General features: G+C 44.0%; 1 protein-coding gene across 1 annotated transcript in view; it reads left to right on the top strand.

Annotated features, from left to right (window-relative positions):
* Window positions 1-27648, top strand: part of INSC (INSC spindle orientation adaptor protein) — a 168199-nt gene that overhangs the window by 104521 nt on the left and 36030 nt on the right. The window contains exon 7 of the mRNA XM_043973282.1: window positions 1320-1445. Coding sequence (XP_043829217.1) covers window positions 1320-1445 — 126 coding nt within the window. The remainder of the gene's footprint in view (window positions 1-1319; window positions 1446-27648) is intronic.

The raw sequence follows: 27648 nt of genomic DNA, 5'->3' as shown, positions 1-27648 counted from the left end.
AAAGCCAAGACTTGTCCCCTCAGGTCAACTAAATGCCAGTCCAGGGCTCTGTACACTCTGTGGATGGTGTGATTGGTGTCGTGGGTTTGGTTTAGTCCTTGGAAATATTGCTGTATATGACCTAAGTCTATTAAGATTTTAATTGGAATGTATTTCTTTGTGACAAGAGGAGAGAAGGAAACAAAAAAGCATTAGAGTGCCTACTATGTTCTGGGAACTGTTTATGAATATTGTGTCATTTGATCAATTATAAGAGGAAGATCTTATTTCTTAAGAGGCTGCCATTATGCCTAATCCATTGACAATGGTATGTCTTTCCTCCATTAACGTTTTTTTTATGTCTAACATCTTGGCAATGGTATGTCTCTCCTCCACCAACTTTTTAATGGCTGGTCCTCAGCCTTCCCCACCAGTGCCGTAACCAAGGCTGGGTCATAAGAGCTTTGCCTCAAGGTGCTGACTTTTTTTTTTGGCAGGGCAATGAGGGTTAAGTGACTTGCCCAGGGTCACACAGCTAGTTAAATGTCAAGTGTTTGAGGCTGGATTTGAACTCAGGTCCTCCTGAATCCAAGGCCAGTGCTTTATTCACTGTGCCACCTAGCTGCCCCCTCAAGGTGCTGACATTTAAAAGATGCTGACAACACTCAAGGTTCCTTTAGCAGCATAGAAACAACTGAACTAATTCTGGTTTGCAAGCATAATTAGGCTATTTTTTTTTTTTAGTGAGGCAATTGGGGTTGAGTGACTTGCCCAGGGTCACACAGCTAGTTAAGTATTAAGTGTCTGAAGCTGGATTTGAACTCAGGTACTCCTGACTCCAGTGCCGGTGCTCTATCTACTGCGCCATCTAGCTGCCCCTTGCAAACATCATTAATAAAAAAACGAAAACTACTGAATGATGACTTACCTCCCCTTCTCTCCAATAGAGTGGTTTTAGCTTTTTCTTTGTATCCCCTTCCACATATCAATATTTATCTGAAAAATATTGATTTTAGGACATATTCTGTGTTTTTTATCCCCAGTGTATTTTGCAAAGGTTGTCTTGCCCGTCCTTCACCGTTTGCTTCCCAGTCCCTCATAAAGGACAAAATAATTTGGTAGAAAGATGGATGGGTTTAAAGTTAGAGTGTTTGACTCTGCTACTTATTCCCTATGTCCTTGGCTAGTTACATCCTTTCTCAGAGGACTGATAGCCAGCAAGTCAACTAGAGATGTGGAGAGATCTGCTACTCTGTGTGTGTGTGTGTGTGTGTGTGTGTGAACCATGGACACAAAGCTCCCTGTGGTAACTGGTCTCTCACCTCTCTGTCTCATCGTAGGAGGGGGGTGTTGTGGCCCTCTTCAAGATCTGCCGGCAGGATTGTTTCCGGTGCCTGTATCCCCAGACATTACGTACTCTTGCTTCCATCTGCTGTGTGGAGGAAGGCATTCACCAACTGGAGAAGGTACCCTCTCTCTGAGCACTGCTGTACAGAAACGGGCATTTAGGAGAAGTGTGTGTGTGTGTGTGTGTGTGTTGGGGTGGGGTTGGAGCAGACCTCTATTGCTGCTACAATCCATAGCTTTTTGACCTGGTGTCTGGGAGAGAACCTTGAAGACTTTTGATCTTACCTCCTGATTCCATCAGGGCCTTGGTTTTCCATGGGCTGGGCAGGAATATTAACATTTCTTCTAACATCCTCATGGACAAGGCGGGGGTGGGGAATGTGGGCCAGATTATAATGCATTTAGGTGGATTTGGGATTAAGTAAACATCCAGATTCAAAGTATGATAAATAATTGATGGATATAATCTGAAGGGGGGGTGCCTCTGGTGGGCTATAGGACTGTGTTTTTACGTCTCTGAACTGTTAATTAAATAAATCTAACAAATAAGATCTGACATGTTTATTAATGGTTCAGATGAAGGTGTAGATGGCCTACTTATCCAATTTGTGGATGTCACAAAGCTGAGAGGGATTGTTGTTTGGGATCCAGGGAAAATCTGGATGGGCTGGGACCAAAGGCTGACTTTAGTAAGGAAAAAAAATCTAATAAGGATAAATGTAAAGTCCTACATTTGAATTAAGAAATAAATAGTATAATGAGAGAATGGGAAAGGCACAGCTAGGAAAGAGGTCATGTAAAAGGACTTTAAGTTTGATAGGAATCAAGGATATAATGGGATATTAAGTTGCAATGAGGGTTAAGTGACTTGCCCAGGGTCACACAGCTAGTAAGTGTCAAGTGTCTGAGGCTGGATTTGAACTCAGGTCCTCAACTCCAGGGCCAGTGCTTTATCCACCGTGCCACCTAGCTGCCCAAGAGGTGTGATAGTTTTGCTGCCCTCTGTCCTGATCAGCCCATAGCTCGGAACCATGATTCAGGCAGGACATTGGCATCTGAAGCTGGACTTTATCTAGAGGTGTGGGAATTAAGATGTTCATAGGATCATCGATTTAGAGCTGGGAGGAACTTAGAATCCATTTGGTCCATATCCTTCATTTTTTTTTCATATAAATATTTTATTATTTTCCAGTTACATGTAGAGATAGTTTGCATCATTTGTTTTTTTTTAATGTATGAGGTATTTTATTTTTTCCATTACATGTAAAGATAGTTCTCAACTTTTGTTTATACATGCTTTAAAATTTCAGATTTTTCTCCCTCCCACCCCTCCCTCCCCCCTCCCCTAGACAGCAGGTAATCTGATATAGGTTATATCTATATATCTCTATACATATACATATAGCATATCCTTCATTTTTGAAAGGGAGAAACTGATGAAATTGTGTGACTCAACCAACGGTGAGTAGCCTGACTTCCAATTCAGTGCTTTCCCCACCGGACTGTGCTGCTTCCTCCAGAAATTTATATCTGAAATGGATGAGAGCAAGGAGGCTCTGTCTCTAGACTTCTGGAGGTTTTTTCAAGCTTTTCTGCCTCCCCACATCCCTGAGGATTCTTCCCTCACTGGGACAGCTCAGGATCTCCTGACAGGGAAAAAAGAGAAGGGCCTGAGGCAGAGGGAATAGTATGGTCACCTATCCTGATGCCATCTGCAAGGCTCTGGTCAAAGCTACTTTAAGCAAGGCTCTCACCTGGCTCCTAGTAGAACTGTGGGGGATTAAACCTTAACCTTAGAATAAAGATAAGGAAATTAATATCTTCTTCCTTTCCTTGAAGAAGTAGAGGAGTATGGATGCACGAGAATGCATTCAATGTCAGAAGAGGTCACTGTGACAGTTGATTGTGCTTAACTGCTTTTCTTTGTGACAAAAGAAAGGAAGGCAGGAAGGAAATTTATTAAGTACCTACTAATTGCCAGGCACCTGCAAAGGGATTTACAAATATCATCTCATTTGATTCTCACATCAACCCTGGGAGGTGGGAGCTATTATCACTTCCATTTTACAGTTAAGGACACTGAGGCAAATAAAGGTTAAGTGACTTTCTCAGGGCCATGCAGCTAGTAAATGTCTGAGGCCAGATTTGAATTCAGGTTTTCCTGACTCCAGCCCCAGAATTCTATCCACTGTGCCACCTAGCTGTCTGGGAGAGAGAAGAAAAGGGAGTATTTCTGAAAATGATTATGATATAAAAGTGTTTTAAAGTTTAAAAAAAGGAATGTTGCTATCACTTCCCTTTTGGTCTCAGTGGAGGAATCCCAAGGTAAGGAGTACAGAGCTGGGTTCAAATGCCAAATCTACCATTTTCTGCCCATGTGACCTTGGACAAGTTGTTTAGCTTGTCTAAGCCTCAGTTTCCCTTTCTAGACCAGATGAGCTTTTATAAAATGATGGACCAGATAGGGTTTCTTCTCGTTCAAATGCTGATGGTTTTCAGAGTAAGGGGATTTCTTTGGGACTTTGTCTATTTGAAGCTTGCATTGAGAACGTGGCATTTCCTCTGGGGGAGAAAGGAGGATGCCAAGGATGGCTGGGTGAGTGTAGGGCTGGCCCAGTGGAGGAATGCTGAAGTTTGGGATGGGGGCAGCACCTGGAAACCCTCTCTGGCCCCTCTCCTCCCAGCCTCCATCTTGAACCCAGACCCTGAGCAGGAGAGGGCCTACTTCTCCAGTCACCGGGAGCTTACAGGGAGTGGGGATGGTGGGGAGGGGGATGCATTTGTGCAGATTTCTAGAATTATAGAGCTGCCTGCAAAGGCCATTCACTCCACCCATGAATAATGGGAGGAAAGATGAAAGTGACCTCCTGTCTGCCAGAGCTTATGAGCAAAGAACTCAGCTTCCAGAGCTGAATGACAAAGCTCTTCAGTGTAATGATGGGTAATTTTGGCTGCTGCCTTTCAGGGGAAGCCAAGGGCCCCCAATCAGAGACCCTGAATGCAACTAGAGGCCTTACATCTTTGACCCAAGTCAGGAGGCCCCACAGAGAGTGTTCCAGGCAGAGCAGGCTTTGGATCCTCTCCCTCCCTCTCCCTCCTTCCTCTCTCCATCTCTCCTCTCAGTTGTTGTCTTCTCTGAGTTGTGCTCCCCTCCACCAGCCTGGGGCAGCTGGGGCAGAGGCAAGCTCACCGCCTGCAATATCCAGTCTGCAGGGGGAAGAGAAGCTCCCTGGACCACGGGGGCTGTTGAGAAGGAAGGTTTGGGCAGGAAGCTGGTAACTAAGGAACCCAAGGGGTGCTCTGGCCTTCTCATTTCATAGGATCCTTGGTCTGGAACTGGAGGAGACCCTCAAAATCACATAGTCCAAATGCTTCACTTTAGAGATGAGAAGATGGGGGTTCAGACAAGTTGAATGTTTTTTCCAAGGTCACACAGTTAGCAGAGCTGGGATTTGAACCTGGGTCCCCTGACCTAAAATCTGGGGCTCTTTCCCCTAGGATGCCTTCCTGTTTCCTTTTTAGGCAGTGTGGTGCAGTGGGAAGAACCTTGGAGGACCTGAGTTTGAGTTCTAATTCTGCCACTAATGTGCTGTGACCTTGAGAAAGGTCCTTGCCTTCTCTGGAGATGTTTTCTCTGAAATCAAGTGACTTAGATCAGATGATCCCTGGGATCTCTTCTCTTCTCTTCTCTTCTCTTCTCTTCTCTTCTCTTCTCTTCTCTTCTCTTCTCTTCTCTTCTCTTCTCTCTCTCTCTCTCTTTCTTTTTAGAGCTGGGACTTTATTTTTTCTCTCTTCCTTTTTTAAAAATAATTTTTCTCAATTACGTGTAAAGATGTTTTTTTTGAGTTCCAATTTTTTCTCCAAATGAAACATCCTATGCTTCATTTAGTCCAGCCTATCAACTTTCAGAATTCCTTCTTTGGCATCATGGACAGGGATCATCCTGGAACACCCATATGGTGGGGAGCTCACTACCTATAGAAGAAGGCCAGTCCATTGATGGACAGCAGTGCTTGTCCAGTGCCCTGGACTGGTCAAATCTCAAGTTTCTAGGCTTTTCACTCTTCCATCAGTTCACTTGCTATTTTTCAGTCATTTCAGTCATGTCTGATTCTTCATGACCCCTTTTGGGGTTTTCTTTGCGGAGATAACAGAGTATTTTGTCATTTCCTCCTCCAGCACATTTTACAGATGAGGAGACTGAGGCAAACAGGGTTAAGTGACTTGCACAGGGTCACCCAGCTAGTGTCTGAGGTCAGATTTGAACTCAGGTTTTCCTGACTCCAGGCCTAGCATTCAGTGACATCTAGCTACCCCTATTCTCCCATATCTTTTGGTCAGCTCTTTCCACCTCTTTCCCTTTTTCTTGCAGTTCCTAACATGGATCTTCAGGAGATACACTGTATGCAGAACTGGGCCTGTGCCCATCAGAAGGGGAGATCTCTGTGCATATCTGGTGGATGTCATCAGTAATGTTCCTTTTAGTGTCTGAGAACTGTGAGCAGCAGCCCCTCAGCCACAGACTGGGGTGGCCAGAGATCACTCAGTGTTGGAATCAAATAAAATTGAAATAATCCGATGCATATTAATGCCATGCCCAAGTTATTGTGCATGTGGCAATTAGCCCTAAATACTGAATGGTCCTCATAAATGACTATAATTAAGATTAGCTTTATAGCAGCCAAGTTAAGCTTTAATATTTTTTCTTCCCTCTATTTGCGGGTATTTCTAAACAGGATTTGGAGGGATTAGTTTCCCCTGATTTCTTGTGCAGTTGAATTCTCATCATACACGGTGCCTGCACTCGTTAAAAGGTAGAGTTCAGGGGCAGCTAGGTGGCGCAGTGGATAAAGCATCGGCCTTGGATTCAGGAGTACCTGAGTTCAAATCCAGCCTCAGACACTTGACACTTACTAGCTGTGTGACCCTGGGCAAGTCACTTAACCCCCATTGCCCCGCAAAAAAAAAAAAAGGTAGAGTTCATCAGAGCTGGGCATCCCTGGACTCCTGAACTCTTATAACCCAAATGGAAGGCTTGTGGTACCCCATGTGCCTTCTCTACTCCTCCCCTCCCTCTCCCTCTAGCCCATAGGGCTAAGTCTCCTTGAGCTCCCAGCCTCACCCTAACAGCTCTCTTCTTCCCTCTCCTAGTAAAGGGGCCAAGACTCTCCTCTTATTCCTCCTTGTCCCATCTTTCCCTCCTCAGACCACTGGAGAGGTCTTCCTACAGACTGTTCACTTGCTCCCTGGTGTCCTGAGAGGTGTGGGGGGATGGGGTTAGGAACAGTGGCAACATTGGGGTAACCAAGAAAGATCATCATTCCCAGGCTGAACTGTGGTCCTTGCCTCAGGACAGGAGAAGACCCATCATGCTAAAGCATAAAGGGAGTAACTCTCTCTTTTTGTCTGTGTGGGGCAATGAGGGTTAAGTGACTTTCCCAGGGTCACACAGCTAGTAAGTGTCTGAGGGTGGATTTGAACTCAGGTCTTCCTGAATCCAGGCCCAGTGCTTTATCCACTGTGCCACCTAGCTACCCCACCAACAAGCATTTATTAATCTCCTACTGTGTGCCAGATTCTATTTGGCCTACAGCCCCAACTCCTGGCCCACCCAGGCTATGGGTGATGCCCTTTCCTTCATCCAGTCTCCTATTTCAGAACAAACCAAAGGACCTCAGTGATCATCTGGAACAACTCTTTCATTTTACAGATGAGGAAACTGAGGCCTGTGGAATTATATTGATTTGCCCAAGGCTACACAATGGGTAAGTTGCAGAGCCTCAGCTTGAACCTTTGTCTTCTGATTCCAAGTCCAGCATTCTTTCCATAGTACTATGCAGGTTCTCTGACTAGGGCTATGAAACTGCCCTGGCTACCCCAGTCCTTAATCCCCTGCCCTTGTTCAGAGGAGGGTCCAGGGGACAAGTAACAGGGTGAACCTCCTAGAATTATAGAATCTCAGAGCTGGCAGGAGCTCTGAAAGGCACATGGTACAACCTGTCCCTGAACAGGACTCTCCTTCACAGCCTCACTGACTCTACCCTGCCCCTCCCTCAGTACATAGAGACTCACTACCTTTGCAGGCAGTCCATCCAACCTTGGACAGTTCCAATGGTCGGGAAGTATTGGTTCATATCACACCCAGGGTAGCCTCTTTACAATTTTCAGTTATTGCTCTGCTGATGGGGTTGAGCAGGACAAAGATGACTTCTCCCACTTGATCACTCTTCAAATATTGGAAAGCAGTGATCAGACAGATGGTCTTTGGTGGAGATAACTAAGGGGTGGGGGAAATTCAGGGAGCATTCTCTAGGGGTGTGTTCTGAAGTCCGTTTTACTCTGGAGTGGGAGGGGGAAGATCAGAGGCAGAGATGCAGAGATATAGAATCGTATCCTTCATTCTCATGGAGTTCATACCTGAGCTAGGGAGACAGGGGATCCATGCATGAAACAGCTAGAAAATAATGCTAAGAAAATAGAGATCTCCAAACATGTAATGGTTTGGGGCAGCTGTATACAGAAATGCAGAGGGAATTCCCTGGAGGGTTCTGGGGGTGGTGCTGGTGCTGAATTATTGAGGGCTAAGATAAATCAATGAAGAATTCATAAAGCCTTTAGTTCAGACTGCTAGCTGTGTGATCCTGGGTAAGTTACTTAATCTTTTCCTGTCTCAGTTTCCTCCTCTGTAAAATGGGGGTAATTGATAATGGGATTGTTGTGAAGATCAACTGAAGTAACATAGGTAAAGCACTTTGCAAACCTCAAAGCACTATGCAAAAGCTATTATTGTTATTGTTGTAGCTATTAGAATTCTGAAAATGAGTCATAAGGAGTAGATCATGGGCTGGCAAAAAAGATGAGGAAGGAAGATGAACAATTGAAACAATGGTGCTAAATTTGAGGCATCAATTGGAAAATGACAGTGATGTAAAAAAAAGAGCTTCAATAAGACATTAACAATAATTTGATGCATCACTGGGATGGGCCACAGACAGAGGAGAGAGAATTCTATAACAATATATCTCTAGAGTCAGAAGGAACTTTAGAGCTCAATGGGTGCAGTCCCCTATTTGAACAAACAAGGAAACTGAGGCTTAGAGAGATTAAGCAACTTGCCCGAAGTTACATGGCTATTAAATGTCTGTGGTAATTGAACTCAGGTCTTCTTGACTCCAAGCCTGGCATCTTATTCACCATGCCACAGTATCTTAGAGGCTCGAGTCTTGGAAGATGCCCACAGGTGTGAAATGAAGAAGAACCATCCCATTTGGGGCTTTCTTGGCAAAGATACTGTAGTGGTTTGTCATTTCCGTCTTCAGCTCATTTTATGAGGAAACTGAGGCATACAGGGTGAAGTGACTTTCCCAAGGTCATACAGCTAGTAAAAGTTTGAGGCTGGATTTGAACTCAGGGAGATGGGCTCTCTGTGATTTATGGCACCACCTAGGTGCCCCAGAGGGGTTATAGGAGTACTTTTTTTTTTTGGTGGGGCAATGGAGGTTAAGTGACTTGCCTGGGGTCATACAGTTAGTGTCAAGTGCTGAGGCCAGATTTGAACTCAGGTCCATCTGAATCCAGGGCCAGTGCTTTATCTACTGCACCACCTGGCTGCCCCCTATAGGAGTGCTTTTTTAAAAAGGCAGAAAGCTGAAATCAATGGCTCCAGAGTCCCAACTTCTCTTTTTTTAAAATCTTGGACCTCGATTCAAGGCATCCCCCTCTGTAAAATTCTCCTGGAATGTTCAACACCCGTGCCTACCCACTCACTGTCTACTTGCCAGCTGTGGGCCGGCAGTATGCTCTCATTCCTATGATAGAACATTTTATCAACCTCCACTTCTCACTAATTGGACCCTCTGAGTCTTTAATCGGCAATGAAATGAATATTTAAAGTGTTGGTTCCCTCTCACTCATGCTCATTACCTACCGACACTGTTACTTTGGTTAATTAGAGGGAGCTTGGCCCTGGCTCTGGAAGCTGTTAGGATCCTCTCCATCCCCCCACCCCACTTGTGACCCCCATCAGGGCAGGACAGGGCAGAGATAGCTACTTTATGAATGTAGTTGACTTCCTTTGCCTTGTATGACAACCTGAATTAAGTCAAATTGTGGGTTCCTGGGTTCTAGCTTCAGAGATGCTACATTGGTAAGTGGAGGCATCAGGCTGTCTGTGTGACTTCGGGCAATTTCCTTCACTTTCCCCTGGTCTCACTTTCTTCATCTGTAAAATGAAGGGTTTGGCCCAGATGGCTGACAAGTTCCCTTCCACCTCCAACCCTATGGTCTCTAAAATGAAGAGAATTGAACAAGATCATAGACCCCCTAGGACTGAGGAGTTGGAAGGGATGTGGGCCACCATCTTACCTTCTGGATACCCCTCTCCCTCAGAAGAATCCTTACTCGATCCTACCCAACAGCTTGGAGGCTTCCAGTGAGGCAGTCTGCCACCTCTCAAGGAGGCCAGTTGCACTTTTGGGTGGCTCTAATGGTTAGAAAGGGTTTCCTTGCCCCAAGCCCAAATCTGCCTCTTTGTGTCTTCCATGCAGCTCTGCCCTCTGTCTGGGGCCAAAAATGAAACCTCATCTCTCTTCTCCATGATGGTCTTATCCTGTACTTGAAGACCCTTGGAACATCCTGCCTTGAGGCTTCTCTTTTCTAGGCTAAACTTCCTTAGTTCTCAGGCTAATCAGATGCTCCTAAGTCATGGACTTGAGGGATAATTAATGGCTTTAAATCCAATGATCCATTAACCAAAATTCTTTCCACCCTCTCTGCTGCTCACTAGATCTGAAACCCTGGGGAAGTCAGTCAGTTGGTCAACCAATATTTCTTAAGAGTTTACTGTGTGGGGGCAGCTAGGTGGAGCAGTGGATAAAGCACCGGCCCTGGATTCAGGAGGACCTGAGTTCAAATCCAACCTCAGACACTTGACACTTACTAGCTGTGTGACCTTGGGCAAGTCACTTAACCCACATTGCCCTAAAAAAAAGAGTTTACTATGTGGCTGAGCCTGGCCCCTATAACAATAACAATAATAACAGCTAATAATTATATAATGCTTACTATGTGTCAGGCACTGTACTGAGTGCTTTACAATTATTATTTCATTTGATCCTTACAACAACCTTGGGAGGTAGGTATTATTATCTTCATTTTACAAATAAGGAAACTGAGGCAAACAAAGCTTAAGTGACTTGTCCAGGGTCACACAAATAGCAGGTGTCTGAGACCAAATTCAATCTCAGTTCTTCCTGGCTCCCAGCCCAGTACTCTATCCACTCACTTTACCATCTAGCTGCTCCTATCTGGGTCCCATTTTCCTCCTCCATAAAAAGATTGGGCTGGACTAGAGTCTCTTCATTAGACCAGGGGTTCTTTACTCTGTGTGTGTGTGTGTGTGTGTGTGTGTGTGTGTGTGTGTGTGATGGACCCTTTGGGCAGTCAGTAAAGTTTATGGATACCTTCTCTGAATGATGTTTTTAAATGCATAAAATAAAGCACATAGATTTACAGAGGAATCCAGTTATGTCGAAATTAAGATGTAGTTTTTTCCCTCCAAGTTAGTTTGACCCCATGAAATCTCTCCATGGCCTCTAAGTTAAGGACCCCTACAAAAGATTAATTCCAAGAGTTCTTCCCAGCCTGCTGTTCTAGGATTCTGTGAATAATCAGATTTTACTTTGAGCTATCATTGCCCTCTGAATCCTTCAGGAAGCCCATTTGCCTGGACTGTTGATAAAAATAGCTCGTGGGGAGTTAGGGAGTGGGTTTCTAGGTCATTGTACTCTAGAATAGCCTTCATCAGGTGGGAGTAGGCTGAGGCTGGAGGAAGATAGACAGACAGGCTATAGAGTCTGGTGATGAGGCATGTTCTGTAGAGTCATTTCTTCCACTATTGATGGGAGACTGATTAACTTGTTCCTTTTGGCCCCAGAGGGTAGGACTAGGGGAGGAGCAATGCGTGGGAGCTGCAGAGATGCCAGTGTAGGCTCCATGTCAGGAAAAACTTCCTTACCGTTGGAGCTGTCCCCATTGTAACCCAGGCTGCCCCTGGAGGGAGTAGAGTCTCATCACTGAAGATACTCCAACAGGACCTGGATGGCTCCTTTCTGGGGATGCTTTAGAGGGGAGCCTTGGTTAGTTATGGTTTGGATTAGATGATCTCCTCCAAAATCAGGGTCCTCTGACTCTCTGTGCCACCCTCTAAGGTTCTGGCAGCCTTTGGAGAATACAGAGAGTCTCAGTGGCTGCTTTTGCTAGGAAAAGGGGAAAAATGAAGCTAAAGATCTGTGGTATTTCAGACAGGAGGGGGCTCTTTCTCTGTCCACCTTCCAGATGGTATCCAAGAGCCAGAACACATTAGTGTAGCTTCTCCCTGCCAGATGTTGTGCCCAGCTACCCTAATCACACCCTACCAGGCAGAAGGAGGGCGAATGAATACACACAGCTCCTGGGGTGCCTGCTGAGGAAATCACAGAATAATAGGCTCCACATCTAGGACTTCAAGGATCTTCACGGGTCACTTGGGCCAGCCCCCTCATTTTATAGGCAGGGAAACTGAACCCTGGAGAGAGGAAAGGAATTTAGAGGAGCCGGTTGTTTTTCATCTTCTTGGTCCAAAGGAATTGAATCATCACTTCATCCTGTGCTGTCATACCCTGCCCCCTCATGCTGTACACCCCTGGACTGCCCCTGGGCTTTCATCCTTAGCAATGGCAAGGCAACATTGGCCCAGTTCCCATGCAGAGCCCTCTGGACCAGTACAGCTTTCAAAGTGTATTCATAGGGTCACAAATTTGGTGCTGGAGGGTTCCTTAGAAATCCCGACATCTGCCCCTCGCCCATTTTACTTATACGGAACCTGAGAGGTGGTGACTTGCCAAAGTTCCCATAGGTAGCAAATGCAGAACCAAGGCCTGAACCCAGGTCTTCAGTTTCCAGATTCAGCACTTCATAGTCTATCCCAGGTCCTCCCCTGCGCACTTTGGTGTTTCTCCTGCTTCCTTGAATCACCTGCTTTTGGGATTGCTGCTGCTGCTGCTGGTAATGATGATGGGGCAGCTAGGTGGTGCTATAGTGAATAGAGTGCTGGGTCTGGAGTCAGGCTGATTCATCTTTGTGAGTTCAAATGTGGCCTCAGACACTTACTAGCTGTGTGACCCTGGGCAAGTCACTTCACTCTGTTTGCCTCAGTTTATTTATCCATAAAATGAGCTGGAGAAGGAAATGGAAAACTGCTCTAGTATGTCTGCCAAGAAAACCCTAAATGGGGTCATGAAGAGTTGGATGTGACTGAAATGACTGAACAAAAACAACAATTGGCATTTTTATAGCAGTTTAAGGTTTGCAAAATACTTTCCATGTCATCTTATTTGATCTATCTATGCAATCCTATGAAGTAGGTGTTATTATTATCCCCATTTTCAGGTGGGGAAACTGAGGCTGAGATTATGTAACTTGACCAGGGACATAGCTAATAAGTGTCTGAAGTAAGATTTGAACTCAACTCATAAATTTCTGCTTCTAGGTCTAGCCTCTACTTACTACCACACCTGGCTGTGTCTGCTGTGTTGTTGCTCTAGAGGAACCAGACAGCCATGGCTTATCTCCCTTCCCTCCCTCTTATAACATTTTCCCTCTTTCCCACATGGGTTAATAATTAAGTTGGGGCTAGGAGATACAGTGCATAGAGTGCAAAACTTGGACTTAGGAATATCCGGGTTAAAATCTTGTCTCAGATGCTTACTAGCTGTGTGACCCTGGAAAGTCACTTGACCTCTCTGTGCCTCAGTTTCCTTATTTGTAAAAATGGGAATAATACTTGCATCTGCCTTCCAGGGTTCTTGTGGGGATCAAATAAGTCTAACCTATGTAAAATTCTTTGTAAATCTTCAATCACTATATAAAGGATAATAATAATTTTTAGCAATTTTATAGTGCTTTAAAAATGTAATAATAATGATGCTGATAGTAATTATCTCCCATTCTAGAGAATATTTACTGGAAGTCATTTCTCATCCAAAACTCACTCTTTCTCCCTCCACCCGAACTTCACTGTTTCTTCCACTTCTCAAGTTTCCTGTTTTGGAGAGAGCTGGAACTTATCCTTATCTTGACCCTCTTGTCTCTCTCTTCCCTCCATCTTGGGGAGTGTGGTGATGACGTCTGTCATGAGACCTACCAAAAAAGCCTTCCCTGTGGGCCTGTAATCTTGACTTCTCTTCCTCCCTCCCATCCCCTTCCTGGCTCATTTAAACCTGTAGAGAGCAAGGAGGAAGACTTTGTTCTATCAGTTGGCATAAAATCTGGCTATACCACTATGCATCACGCCCCATCAGTTGCCGGGAAATAGTTTCCAAACACCAGTGTTTAGTAGGGAGGGTCGAGGAGTTGAGTGACTAGTTAGATTTTGGAAACCACAAAATGTGAGGCAAAAATGAAGGATGAAGAAGGGAAACTGTTCCCTGAAGATGCCCCCACAGCTCTCCTCTTGGTTCTGCTGGTCAGGAAAACCTATTTTGAGAACTGGAGCTCATGGCACGATTAGATAATGGGAAGTTCCAGACAGTCCAGGCTGATTTATTGCCCTGGGCTCCTCAATTAGGATCTCGTAATTAATTGGTAGTGAAAAATATACTGAATTTGGCAAATGCAGTCTCTGTTGCCACACCCCTCCCCTAAAAGGTTCATTTCTCCACCACTAGGGGTCAGCAAAAGAGAAGTCTAAGTTGCCAGTAGGCTCAGGGTCATCCCACTTCCCATATTCAGTTTCACCCCTTCCCCATATGCCCAGCAGTGGCTCTACTTTGAGTGGGTCCAAAGGGAACAGATCTGTTGGGAAGGGTGGGGCTGCAAGATATAGGTAGATATGGGTGCCTTTTATCTTAGACCTTGAATGAGCATAGGAAGGGTGCACCCTTGGGTGGGGAAAAACTACCCACTCCCCAAATATCCTCTTCTTCAGGATCTCGTGTCCTAATGGGGGAGGCAGCACACGTCTCGCTGCAGGTACCGGCACAGATTTTCCTCTTAGGTGACAATAATCGCTGACATTTATCTAGGCTTTAGGGTTTACAAACCTGTATTATTATCTTAGATGATTCTCCCAAGAAGTCTGGGAGGGAGGGAGGGGGGGCAGGTGGGTGGTTCAAATGCTGTTATCACCATTTTACAAATACAAATACTGGGACTCCTGGAGGTGTGGGGGGGGGGGGCTGTCCAAACCCAGAAAGCCAGGCAGGGTCAGAGCCTCAGTCTGATCCCACTGAGCTCTTTTCACTATTCCAGTCTGGGTTCTGCCACTCTCTTTATATTGCCTTACTAGGGCCTCAGTTTCTTCATCTGGAAGATGAAAGGGTTGGAAGGTCCCTAAGGTCTTTTCCAGTGCTCACCTTTTGTGGTTTTGTGAAAGTTAGGCAGGAGAGTCCAAGACACCCCTCTCCCCCCAAACCTGGTTACCCTAGGGCAGAGCAGAGAAGATGTGGGTAAGGGGGATGATGGGACAGAAGGCATGGATTCCTGCCCTGAGGAGACTGTAGTACTCTGGGGTAGTCCAAAAAGACCAGGAGACTCTTAGCCTTTATCTCTTACACTCATACCCCCACCCCCAGTTCCCTTTTCCCCATTTGAGTCGGGCTTGGGACAGACCAGACAGGACTGGCAGCCAGATTTGTTAGGTAATCCTGTTTACTTCGCTGGGGGCTTTGGAAAGAGCACTGGATTGGGAATCAGGGAGACTCGACTATCACGCTCTCTGGGTGAACCCCTTTTCCTTTCAAGGCCTTAGTTTTTCCATCTGCAAAATGAAGGTGTCCAAACTATAAGCTTCCTAAGATTCCATGGGAGGGCAGGAAAGGGGTGGGTCTCTACAGAACTAAAAGTCTTATCGGGGTGGTATTAACTAGAGGTTAGATTGGGAGCCAGGATCTTAACCCTAAGTCATGTGGAAGGTGGGAGGCAGGAGGGAGGTAAGATATCTCAGCCAAAATGGCCAGGCTCCTTCCCTCTCTGCATTTCTATAAATAAGTCTGTGCTGACAGACTGGATGGGGAGAGGGACAGAGGAGAGGAGAGAGGACAGCTACTGCCTTCTCTTTCCTTTTTTTTTTTTTCCAGCCAAAAGCTCACTTAGCTATTGAGCCATGGGGAGAGTTTAATGAAAATTGATAGAGGAATTTAAAAAAAAGGTAGATGGAGGACTGGAGGGGGGAGGGAGAGAAATGAGCTGCTGCAGTAGGGAGGTGGAAGGAATGGAAGGATGGAAGATGCTGGGCACTGGAGGTGGCTGCTGGGGCATGGAGGACTTGGCTGATTTCCCAGTAGCTGCCCCCTTTCAGATCAGCATCCCCAGGACAGATTTGCAGTGACATGGTGCAGATGTGCAGAAGGATGGAGGAAGCAGAGAATGTGTGTGTGGAGGGGAAGCCTTGGGGTTGCAGGATAGAGGGGGGACAGGAAGTGAGGGGAAGCACAGATTTGGTTGTTCAGAGATGTGAGAGGCATTTGCAATTATTGAGTCACCCAGGGACTCCTGGGCTGGAGGATGAGCTGGGTGGCCAGCTTCAGTCAAGTTTTCAATTCTCTAAGCCATTTGGAGGGCTCATTGTAAAATGTTTTCACATCCATTCTTTTCTCTCTCACTGTGAATCCTCTCACTGCTACCCAAGGAGGAGAGCTGGGCAAGCAGGAGTCAGGATGCCTCCATTTTATGGATGTGGAAACTGGGACCGGAGGGGTAAAGCCACCTGTCCAAAGTATGAAGGGAAGGGGAAGGGAACACGAATTTTGTTGTTGTTCAGTTGTTGTCTCTCTGGCCTGTTTGGGGTTTTCTTGGCACAAATACTGGAGTAGTTTATAATTTCCTTCTCCAGCTCCTTTTACAGATGAGGAAACTGAAGCAAACAGGGTTTAGTGACTTGTCCAGGGTCACCCAGCTAGTAAGTGTCTGGGATCAGATCTGAACTCAGGTCTTCCTGACTCCAGGCCTGGTGCTCTATCCATGGCACCAGCTAACTTATGAAATATGAAATCATTTGATCCTCACAACAACCCTGTGAATTAAGTGATATTATTATCCCTACTTTACAATTGAGGAAACTGAGGCAGGTGGAGATTAAGTAACTCTTCTAGGGTTACATAGTAAATATCTGAGGTGTGAACACAAGTCACTTACCCTTTATGGGATTTTATTCTCCTACCTTAAAAAATGGGAGAAGAGGGAAGGGTTAGCAGGGGGATCTGGGACTGAGACTACCTTGGCTTTCAGCCCTGGGTTCTTGCCAGTACACAGTGAGATCAGTTGACAGAGGGCAAGTCTGGAGTCCTTGAAATCAATTCCTTCAATCTCTTTAGAAATCTCTGGTCTCCAGAGCCTGCTCCCCTAGCACAGTCACAACAGCCCCTGCTTCTACTTTTGTGTTTTTCAGGGAATCCCCCAATGACCCATAGTTCTATTTTCAAGGACCCTGAAATAGACTCTGGCATTTGGAAAGTGCTTTAGGGAAGAAATGAGTTAGTGGGAGAAAGTCTTTTGTGTGTGTGTGTGGGGGGGGGCAGTCATCATACTATTACACTTAGTAGCACCCTTAGAGATCCTGGGAAATCTTTGTATTATAGAATCTCACAGTGTCAGCACTGGGGAGAATCTTAGAACATAGAATGTCAGAGCTTGAGGGACCTTAGTTTGTAGAACACTAACTGTCAGTCCTAAAACATAGAACATAGAATTTCAGAACTGGGGGGTGGGGGGAAGCTCCTAAGGATATAAAATGTAGAGTGTCAAAACAGAAAAGAACCTTAGAAGTAATCTAGTCCAACATCCTTACTTTACAGTTTTAATTGGGATAATAATAGAAAAATCTATGAGGCTGGGATTTGAGACCTTTTTGTCTGCTCCTTGATTCACTGTGTGATCTTGGGCAAAGTCTTTGCCACTCTGAGCTTCAGTTTTCTTCTCTTTAATATACAGAGGATGCTCCTCATTTTTCCTACCCCAAAGACTGCTATGAGAATTTCATGTTCTGCCAAAGCAAGATAGTATATAAAATTTGGAGCTCAGAGGTGCCCCCTGGTGGGAGATGCTCCCCTATTATGCCTTGTTTCTGCTGGATTGGCTCTGAGCTGAAGACAATTTTATTCTGGCAACCTTTCCTCCTCACTTTGGATGCCTCTCTTAGTAGAATAGGGGTCTCCTCTTAGTGGAGAAGGGGGCCAAAAATGAATGGCATTTTTCAAAGAAGAGAGAAGGGATACACACATAACGCCTTTCCCCACTCCCCTCCCCTTTCTCTGGTGGTACAGGATGTGGGGATTTATTGGGATGTAGAATAAACCCCACAAGGTGTGGGTTTGGAGGAAGGCCCTTCATTTTCCTAGTTCCTCACTCTTTTTCAGGTTTCCCCACTAAAGCATGAAGGAAGCAGATTAGTAACTAGCAGTTTTGGAGTCTGGGCCATACATCACACAAAAAATGCACCCTCAAATTAACCTTTTAATACAAATTCAATTGGTGAGGGAGGAGATGTTAATCGATCATCAAGGGTTTATTAAGCATCTACTATATACCAAACACAGATCTAAGCACTGGACCAATATGAAACAATTCCTGCCCACAAGTAGCTTACATTCTGTTAAGGGAATCAATGGTAAATAATGTGATAGGATACTTGAAATGTCCATTCTGTTTCCTAAGTATGTGTAATATAGAGGGAATAGGGACTGGGACTGTGATTTCACTGATATAGGGACTGTCCTGATGAGGAAACTCCCTGTACCAATGCAAGTACTAGAAGTTGCAGATAAGGTCACCGGTGGTGACCTTATCTGAAACTTATAATCTTGGGCAGGTTTCTTATACTGGGGTCCACACTCCTTCAAAGAGTCCAGGGAACTCTGTAAACTTGGATGGGGAAAAATTACATTTTTATTTCAATATAATTGGTTACCTTTATAATCCCATGTGTCTTAGTCATTTAAAAGCATTATTCTGAGAAGAGGTCTATGAGCCTCATGAGATGCTTCCAAAGACACCTTTGTCTTAGACTAGTGGTTTCACACTCACACAGAAATGGATGCCTGATGCTGCATAATGACTTAGAAAACCACAAATTAACATTGTTTATGTCATATTACATCTTTTTAAATTTTGTTAGATATTCCCCAATTATATTTTTTGTTTGGTGGGGTTTTTTTTGGTGGGGCAATGAGGGTTAAATGACTTGCCCAGGGTCACACAGCTAGTGTTAGGTGTCTGAGGCCAGATTTGAACTCAGGTCCTCCTGAATCCAGGGCTGGTGCTCTATCCACTGTGTCACTTAGCTGCCCCCCCCCATTATATTTTAATCTGGTTCTATATTTAGGAGTTTTGCTTAGGCCAGGGGCCTGAGAATTTAACACCTCTGGTATGGAACAATGGAAAAGTGACATGTCTAGGACCACACGGCCAGTATGTGTCAGAATCAGGACATGAACATGTCTTTCTGGTTTCAAAGCCAGCCCTGTCTACTAGGTCATTCTACCTCTGCAAATAAACAGGATCTGTTAGTGGTGGTGGTTGTGGGAGGCTTTACTATTTTGGGGATGGGGACCAGCAAACATCTCATAGAAAAGGTAGTGCCTGAGGAAAGCTTTAAAGGGAATGAAGGACTCCAAAAGGCAAAGGTGAGGAAGGAGTGCATTCCAGGAATGGAGATAGGAGATGGGAGAGTCATGTGTGCAAATTAGCAAGAAAGCCCGATGAGATTGCAGAGTGTAGATCCAAGAGTACTGGTACTGTTAGCATCTCTTAAATTTCAGCATCCTGGGCCAAAGCCCCCATCATCCCACCCTGGTTATGGCTCTGGGCCCTTTGGCTGGATACAGTCTAGCCTGTGGACAGAAGGCAAAATGAAGTTTTCTACAGGGTGCCCCCAATGTGTGATGCAACAGTGACCTCCAGTGGGGCATTTAGTAAACTCTAGTAAGACCCAGCTTTAGCAAAGCATTTCAGAGTTCTCTGCCAGGCAAAGGAATAGTGAAACATCAGATGGGAAGAGCCTTAGAGAACAGTTTAAGCCCCTCCTACCCCATTTTATGGAGGGGGAAACTGAGATTGATCAGAGGGGAAATGACTTGTCCTTGATCTCAAATAGGTAGCAACCAGGATACAAACCCAGCTTTCCTGAATGTCCCTATTGGTACATGCATTGTCTAGTAAGAAGTTTTGAAGTGTTGCATACCGAGGTGCTGGGTGGGTGTGGTGGATAGAGAGCCTTGGACCTACTGTCAGAAGAACTGGGTTCCAGTTCTGCTTTTGATGTTAACCAGCTGAGTGAGCATGGGCAAATTGATTGCCATTTCTGAAACTAAGTCTTCCCAACCGGAAAAGGAGAGTATTGGCTGAATAATCACTGAGATGTCTTTTAAACCCTAATTACTATAACCCTCTGATCTGTAAAATGGAGATAAGACCTATAGAAAGGTATTTGTAAATTATAAATTGCTATGGAACTTATGATGGTGATGATGATGCAACAATCAATTAATGAACAAAATATGTTAAGCACCTACTGTGTGTCAAGGACTGGGCAAAGTGCTGGGGACTCAAAGCCCCAGTCAAGACAGTCCCTGCCCTCAAGGAGCTGACATTCTAATTGGTGAAGACAACACAGAGTAAAAGTATATGCAATATACTTAAAATGAATGCAAGGTAGTTTGGGAAGGGGGGAACACTTGCAACCAAAGGGGATTGGGATTATTCTCTAAAACCATAATACAGAATGCTGCATGTTAGGCACACAAGATAAATTCAGGACATGTATTATAGTCTAGTCCTGAGTGGAGAAGATATTATTGATGCATGTGCAGAAAGGGGTTGGTTAGGAAAGACTTTGTGGAGGAAGTGACATTTGAGCAATATCCTATAGAATGTTTAGGTTCTCACTTCAGTTCAATAAACATTTACTAAGCACCTACTATGTGCCAAGCCCAGTGCTAGGTGCTAGGGATTCAAAGGCAAAAATGATAAGGTTCTTAACCTTGAAGTGCCTACCCTCTTTTTTAGGGCATGGGGTGGGGAGAGATATAATTTACACACAGATAAATATCATATAAGAAAAATGAAGGATTGAGGATTGAAGAGCATATTCCAGGCACTGGGAACAGCATGGTCAAAGTATTTAAGGTTTGGTCAGTGTCACAGAATTGCAGAAGTTGAGATTTAAGAGGGACTTCACAGACCTTTAGTCTATTCCCTCACACAAAAAGGACTTCTCCCCCCATAAGATACTCAAGAAATGGTCATCCAGCTTCTGCTCAAAGATCTCCAGAGCAGAACAAGTCTCCACCTGTTGAGGAGAGCCATTCCACTTTGGGCAGCTCTAGTTTTTAGAAAGGTTTTCCTGAGAAGTTGTCATGAGTTCAAATCTGCCCTCAGATACTTACCAGTTGTGTGACTCTGGGCACAAGTCACTTAACCCTGCTTGCCTTAGTTTCCCCATCTGAAAAATGAGCTGGAGAAGGACATGGCAAACTACTCGATTTCCTTTGACACAAAAATCCCAAATGATGTCACGAAGCATTGGACATGACTGAAACAACTCAACAACAACAATAAACTCTGTCCTCCAATGTGCTAATTACCCCTTCCAACTTTATGTCATCTGCAAATTTGATGAACACATACTACCATGCTTTTATACATGTCATTGATAAAAAATGTTTAATTGTACAGGGTCAACCAGATCTCTGGGGAAATTCCTCTGGACAACTCCTGCTATATTGACATTGACAATCACTCTTCGTGTCCAGTTAACCACCCAATTCTGAATCTAAATGAATGGCTTATCATCTAATTCATATCTCTCCATCTTGTCAGTGAGGACACAATGACATTCTTGGTCAAAATATTGGTTACAATTTTGGAGGGCTAAAGCATTGGACAGCTAGGTAGAGCAGTGGATAGAGCACCAGGCCTGGAGTCAGGAAGACTCATCTTCCTGAGTTCAAATCTGGCCTCAGACACGTAATGGTTGTGTGACCCTGGGCAAGTCATTTAATCTTGTTTGCCTCAGTTTCATCTTCTGTAAAATGAGCTGAAGAAGGAAATGGCAAAGGAAAAGTGCCTGCCAAGAAAACTCCAAATGGGGTCACGACTGAAATGGCTCAACAACAATAACAACTACAAAGCATAGATATGAGGAGGGATAGCAACCTGATGGATCAACTTCTCCATTTTCCTTTCTCTTCAGGATGGTACCCCAGCAGTTTCCTGGCCTTAGGGCTCAGAGATGAGACAGACTTAGAAGTACAGAGACAAAACAATCCTTTCCCAAAGCATAACAGCTCAAAAATGCAAGAAGACTATAGAGAGAAGAGCATGACAGGACTCAAGTCATGGGCAAGAGCTCATGAGAGCTAATTGTTAAACTTTCAATGTGAGAATTTGCACATTGGAAATTGGTAAATGCTGCAAACCAGGGGTTGATTCATTAGGGGTTTTTATTGTCTAGACTTAAGAAAGTGATGGAGAATATACTAATAATGCAGATTAAATTTTAAAAGTATATTATACATGCATTTACACTCCTCCCACCAGAGCTGGTTGTTAAACATTTACTAGCATTTCCTTATCTTAGGTTTGTGCACATGGTTAAGGAGAGAAGATCAGGCAGACTGGAATAAATAGTTCATTCTGTTAGCATGAGAGACCCATTTTTTTCTGGACAATTAATTGACAAATAGACATCATGTGGTACTGGAGAAGGGTGAATTTTATCCTAATTGTACAAAAAGGAAAAGGAGGCGGAGACTTCAAACTATGGGCTAATGCGCTTGTGTTCTATTGGCAAAATTGTGGAACTAATTGTTAAAGGGATGCTTTATAACATAGATCACTTGGATAGCGAAGCAGTGATTACTAGAGAACTTAGGTAGGGGTGGCTTAGATGTCATTTGAAGGTCCTCCCAACTTTGACACTTGATGTGTCAGAGGACACATCAAGGAAATGGTATTATTTTCCTAATCTGGAGAGGACTTGGATCAATAATGTTCTTCTGCTTGGCTCCAGGGGGCACTAGATCTGGCCTGGGTTCTCAGGTGGTGACTCCAGGTTCTGGTGTCCTAGTTTCTTCAGGTACCTGGGTGTGAGGATGGTGCCTGAGTACGTTGTTCCCTACTATATAGGAGCTTTCCCCCCTAATATTCTCTCTCTCCCTCTCTCTCTCTCTCTCTCTCTCTCTCTCTCTCTCTCTCTCTCTCTCTCTCTCTCTCTCTCTCTGGGGCAATGAGGGTTAAGTGACTTGTCCAGGGTCACACAGATAGTAAGTGTCAAGTGTCTGAGGCCGGATTTGAACTCAGGTTCTCCTGAATCCAGGGCCAGTGCTTTATCCACTGCACCAGCTAGCTGCCCCCTAATTGTCTCTCAAATACCAAATGGGCCACCAGCTTATTCAGATTACTTTAAAATGTTACCATCACAGTGAAGGACAATGGGGAAAGCAAAACAGGTGGGAAAGAAGAACAGTCCCAACCCTGGCTGCAGTAAGCTGTGTGCTAGGAGAATGGCTGAGAGAATTAAGATTTAGGGAGAGCTTGACAGTCCCAGTGTGGGTCAGATCTAGCAACTGTGTGACCCTGGGCAAGTCACTAAACTACTGTCTGCCTCAGTTTTACCAATTATAAAATGAAGATAATAATAGGACTTACCTCCCAGGGTTGTTGTGAAGATCAAATGAGATAGTATTTGTAAAAACCTTTGGACACATAGTAAACAATACTTATTTCCTTGTTCCCTTCCTTAAATGTGTCCAGAACCGGACATGGTCCTTGAGATGGACTCTGACCAGGCAGAAGAAAATAGGACTATTGTCCTCTGACTATGGATATCATGTTTCTATGGATATAGCCTAAGATTGGATATTAGATTTTTAAAAATTAGCATTTAGGATCATACTATTGACTTCTATTAAACTTGTGTCTATTACCCCCCCCTCCACCACCACCACAGGTTTCTTTCATCTGAACTGAAGGCTTGTACATTAATTCAAAATCGAAAATTCAGGATTTTACATTAACCACCCCCTGACTCTCTCCCCCATCTAACACCTCTTCCCAATCACCTCTCCCCAGTCAGTTTAATCTGCTTAGTTATCATATTGCAAAATAATTTTGATCCTGTTCTTTTATTCAGTAGATTAATTGTCCTTAACTTTGTATGAGGTGCAAATGCAAACTGCTAAGCATCTCTGCCTTAGGATCGTAGTTCTAGTGCTGGAAGGAACCTTGGAGATGATATGGCCCAACACCTTAATTTTATAAATGAGGAAACTGCTGTCAAGGGAAGTTAAATGACTTGCCCAGGGTCACACATGGTATAAATGTCAGAGGGGGAATTTGAATCCAACTCCTTGGACTTTAGAGCAAGTGTTCTCCCACTATACGGTGATATAAGAGCACCTTTCTCCAAGTCTTCCTTCTTTTCTCCTGCTCATAAAAAATCTTGATCAAGAAAATAATGTTCACAACAACTACAAAAATGTAAATGGAAAAAACCAACAAATTAACATGCATATTGCTAAATTATACAGAACAAGCAGGACTTAAAAGAAGAGATATGAGAAGGCATTCCCACCCCATCCCTTGGTAGAGGAGGGATCTCCACAAGCATTGTACATTACACATATTTTCAGATTTTTTCAATGTATTGATCAGATATGCTGATTTTCTTCTCCCTTTTCTTTAAAAAAAAGTACTATTTGTGGGGCAGCTAGGTGGCACAGTGGATAAAATACCAGCCCTGGATTCAAAAGTACCTGAGTTCAAATCCTGCCTCAGATACTTGACACTTACTAGCTGTGTGACCCTGGGCAAGTCACTTAACCCTCATTGCCTTGCAAAAAAAATAAAAGAAGAAATATTATTTGTTTTATGGGATGGCTCTTTGGAAATGGAAGAGGAAGGGATACTGGGGAAAATTATGGTGATGTAAAAATTAAAAACAAAAGACATGAATAAAAATGTATTTTAACAAATCTTGACCAAGATGGTGTCTCTGAGAGAGCCCTGCAGGACTATAGACTTCTTTTTGGGATGATCTCTTCAATACATTCAGGATCTGGAATTTCATTTGGGTATTTCTTTCATGGATGTAGACTGTAATCCCCTCTATAGCAGGGCTTTTTAACCTGGGGCCATGAAATCAGTTTTTAAAAGTACATATTTTGACACTTGTATTTCAAGATCATGGATTGTCTTTATAATCCTATGTTATTTTGTACATTGAAAACCAGTATTCTGAGAAGAGTACCCCAGATTGCCAAAAGAGTTGTGTTGTTGTTCAGTCATTTCACTTGTGTCTGACTCTTGGTGACCCCATTTGGGGCTTTCTCAGCAAAGATCCTGGAGTGATTTGCCATTTCCTTCTCCAGCTCATTTTACAAATGAGGAAACTGAGGCAAACAGGATTAAGTGACTTGCCCAAGGTCACATAGCTAGTAAGTTTCTAAGGCCAGATTTGAATTTAGGGGTTCATGATACAAAGAGATTAAGAGCCTTGCTCTATACTTCAGTAGATGAAGATGACCTTTATAAAATAGTATTACAGCTGAAAAACTCATTTGCTTCTCAACCAGGTGAAGTCAACAAGTCAAGACAAGACACCTTACTTTTTTGTGTTTGTTTTCTGTGAGGCAATGGGGGTTAAGTGACTTGCCCAGGGTCACACAGCTAGTAAGTGTCAAGTGTCTGAGGCCGGATTTGAACTCAGGTCCTCCTAAATCCAGGGCTGGTGCTTCATCCACTGTGTCACCTAACTGCCCCTCAAAACACCTTACTTATTAAGCACCTACTATGTGCCAGGCACTGTACTAAGAGCTAGGAATACACAGAAAAGCAAAGAACCAATCTCTGTTCTCAAGGAGCTCACAGCCTAATCCAATGATGAACTTCCATGAATTTAGCTAGGATAGTCTAACTTTCTGGGCTGGCATTGGTCCAGTATGTATGTATGTATGTATTGTTCTTTGAATTTGGCCATTTGACTGAGAGAGAAAACATAAAGGACAGGTAAAACAGCAAGCTCATGTTCTTTCTCCCCTTATCTTCAAGGATAAAATGAGAGATTTTATCAGATACTTGCTAGAGTCCAGAAATTCCAGGTCTAGGGAATTCTCCCTGTCGAACAGATTTGACATTTGTGCTTTATAAACTCTTGTTTCTTTCTAGTGATTCTGTCTTTTAAAAAATATTGATGAAGGATTCATTTCAGAATCTGTTCAACATTTTTTCCTATCTTCCCATTTTTAGGGAACAAAATCCTAATTTTCTGTGCATCAAATAAATTCCTGTTTTATTCTTGCTACTCATCTGCACCCCCCTACTCCCATTTCCATCCCATCCTCTGTCCTAGAACTTTTTCCATCCATTGTACTCTATCCAGTGTCTTGGTAAATATCAATGTTCACATTTACCTACACAAGGAGGCTCTTTTCCTCAGCAACAGGATATGTGCATAATATACTTGAGTTTGGAGTGGGTGTTGTTCATCCTTTCCAGCTGCATAGCTGATCTCAGTCATTTTATGCAGGTACCTCTGATGCTCAACTCTGTTAGACAATGAGGCATGTGAAAAGCTCATTTCTTTTTTTTTTTAATTTTAGTGAGGCAATCGGGGTTAAGTGACTTGCCCAGGGTCACACAGTTAGTAAGTGTTAAGTGTCTGAGGCCGGATTTGAACTCAGGTACTCCTGAATCCAGGGCCAGTGCTCTATCCACTGTGCCATCTAGCTGCCCTGAAAAGCCCATTTCTTTAAGTGGTCCTCTTCCTGTGGTGGTATTTAGTCACAAGTGATAATAAGACCACTGTAATTATCCAGCAGTCCTCCCTTCCCTGTGCCCCCAACCCACACATACAGGTAGGAGCCACCCATCAGCCACAGAGCAAGTCAGACTGGCTTTCCTGAAATAGGATTAGGTTTTATAAGTGGGGCTCTGGGCCCTTTAGATATTTACATAAAAGCCAAAGCTCAATGCTTTTTTCACTGATCAATGGGAAACTATTGTTGGCAAATCTGACAAAGGGTTTACCATATGTCTTTGTCTTCCTCATGTATGCACATGGCCATCTCTGATCCACAGTGTGGCTCTCTGTGCCCATGCGGCTTTGTTGTGCCATTGTCTACATTATCTCTTTGTTCTTGTTACTCAGCAGGGGTGACAATCAACCCTGCCCGGACCCCGTCTCCTCACCCTCCCCTCCCCAAGCAGCCAAAGGCCCTCCCAATGTAAAAGCTAATCTTTTAAGTGCTTTGAGCAGCAATTTCTTTAGGAACGTGAAAGGGCTTTTTAGTAGATTATCTTCCTGTCATCTTTAAATTTATTGCTGGGGAGGGGGAGCCCACTGATGGCATGCTGCTGATGCCTGCCTCTCTGAGATGGGGCCAGAAGCTAGCAAGGCCAGCCAGTGTGGGGGAGTGTTTTTCATGGCACACTGTGTCATCAGGTAACAAGTGGAGCATTCCTTGGTTCATCCAAACCATTCACACACTTTTCTTCTTCTTCTTCTTCTTCTTCTTCTTCTTCTTCTTCTTCTTCTTCTTCTTCTTCTTCTTCTTCTTCTTCTTCTTCTTCTTCTTCTTCTTCTTCTTCTGGGCAATGAGGGTTAAGTGACTTGTCCAAGGTCACACAGCTAGTAAGTGTCAATTGTCTGAGGCTGGATTTGGACTCAGGTCCTCCTGAATCCAGGGCCGGTGCTTTATCCACTGTACCACCTAGCTGCCCAAAGCTTGTCAAGTCTATCTTTACCCCTTTCTTTTCATTCTTTCACTTCTTCCATTCTAATCCAAGTTTTTATTACCTCTTACCTGGACTACTGGACCAGCACTAACTTTGCTTTCTGTTACTTCCTGTCACTTCTTGGCTCAGAATCTCTCCATAGCTCCTACTCTCTAAAAAGTAAGGTCCAAAGTCCTTCACTTGGCATTCAAGGCCTTCCCCAGTCTAGTTCCCACTGATCTTTCCAGCTTTATCACCCCCACCCCCCCTTCACAATCCTCTGCCTCAGTTAAACCAGACAAATTGTATTCCTTGAATGTTGATTCCCCCCACTAGAATGTAAGATTCTTTTGAGGAGGTATTGTTTCATTCATTGTAGTTGCATCCCTAGTTCTAAATCTATTATCTCCTGAATCTCTGGGCCTCAGTTTCCTCATGTATAAAAGGAGAAGTTTTGATTTGAAGACTTCCAGGACCTCTCTCAGCTGTAAATCTATTATTTCACGATTTCTCAGGGAGTTGGATATGATGATCTCTAGGGTCTCTCCCAATTCTATTATCTCTGGTCCTCCAACT

The sequence above is a fragment of the Dromiciops gliroides genome, chromosome 6 (assembly GCF_019393635.1).
Source record: "Dromiciops gliroides isolate mDroGli1 chromosome 6, mDroGli1.pri, whole genome shotgun sequence".
Lineage (NCBI taxonomy): Eukaryota > Metazoa > Chordata > Mammalia > Microbiotheria > Microbiotheriidae > Dromiciops > Dromiciops gliroides.
Note: the sequence above shows the minus strand (reverse complement) of the source record. Positions and strands in the feature narration are given on the sequence as shown.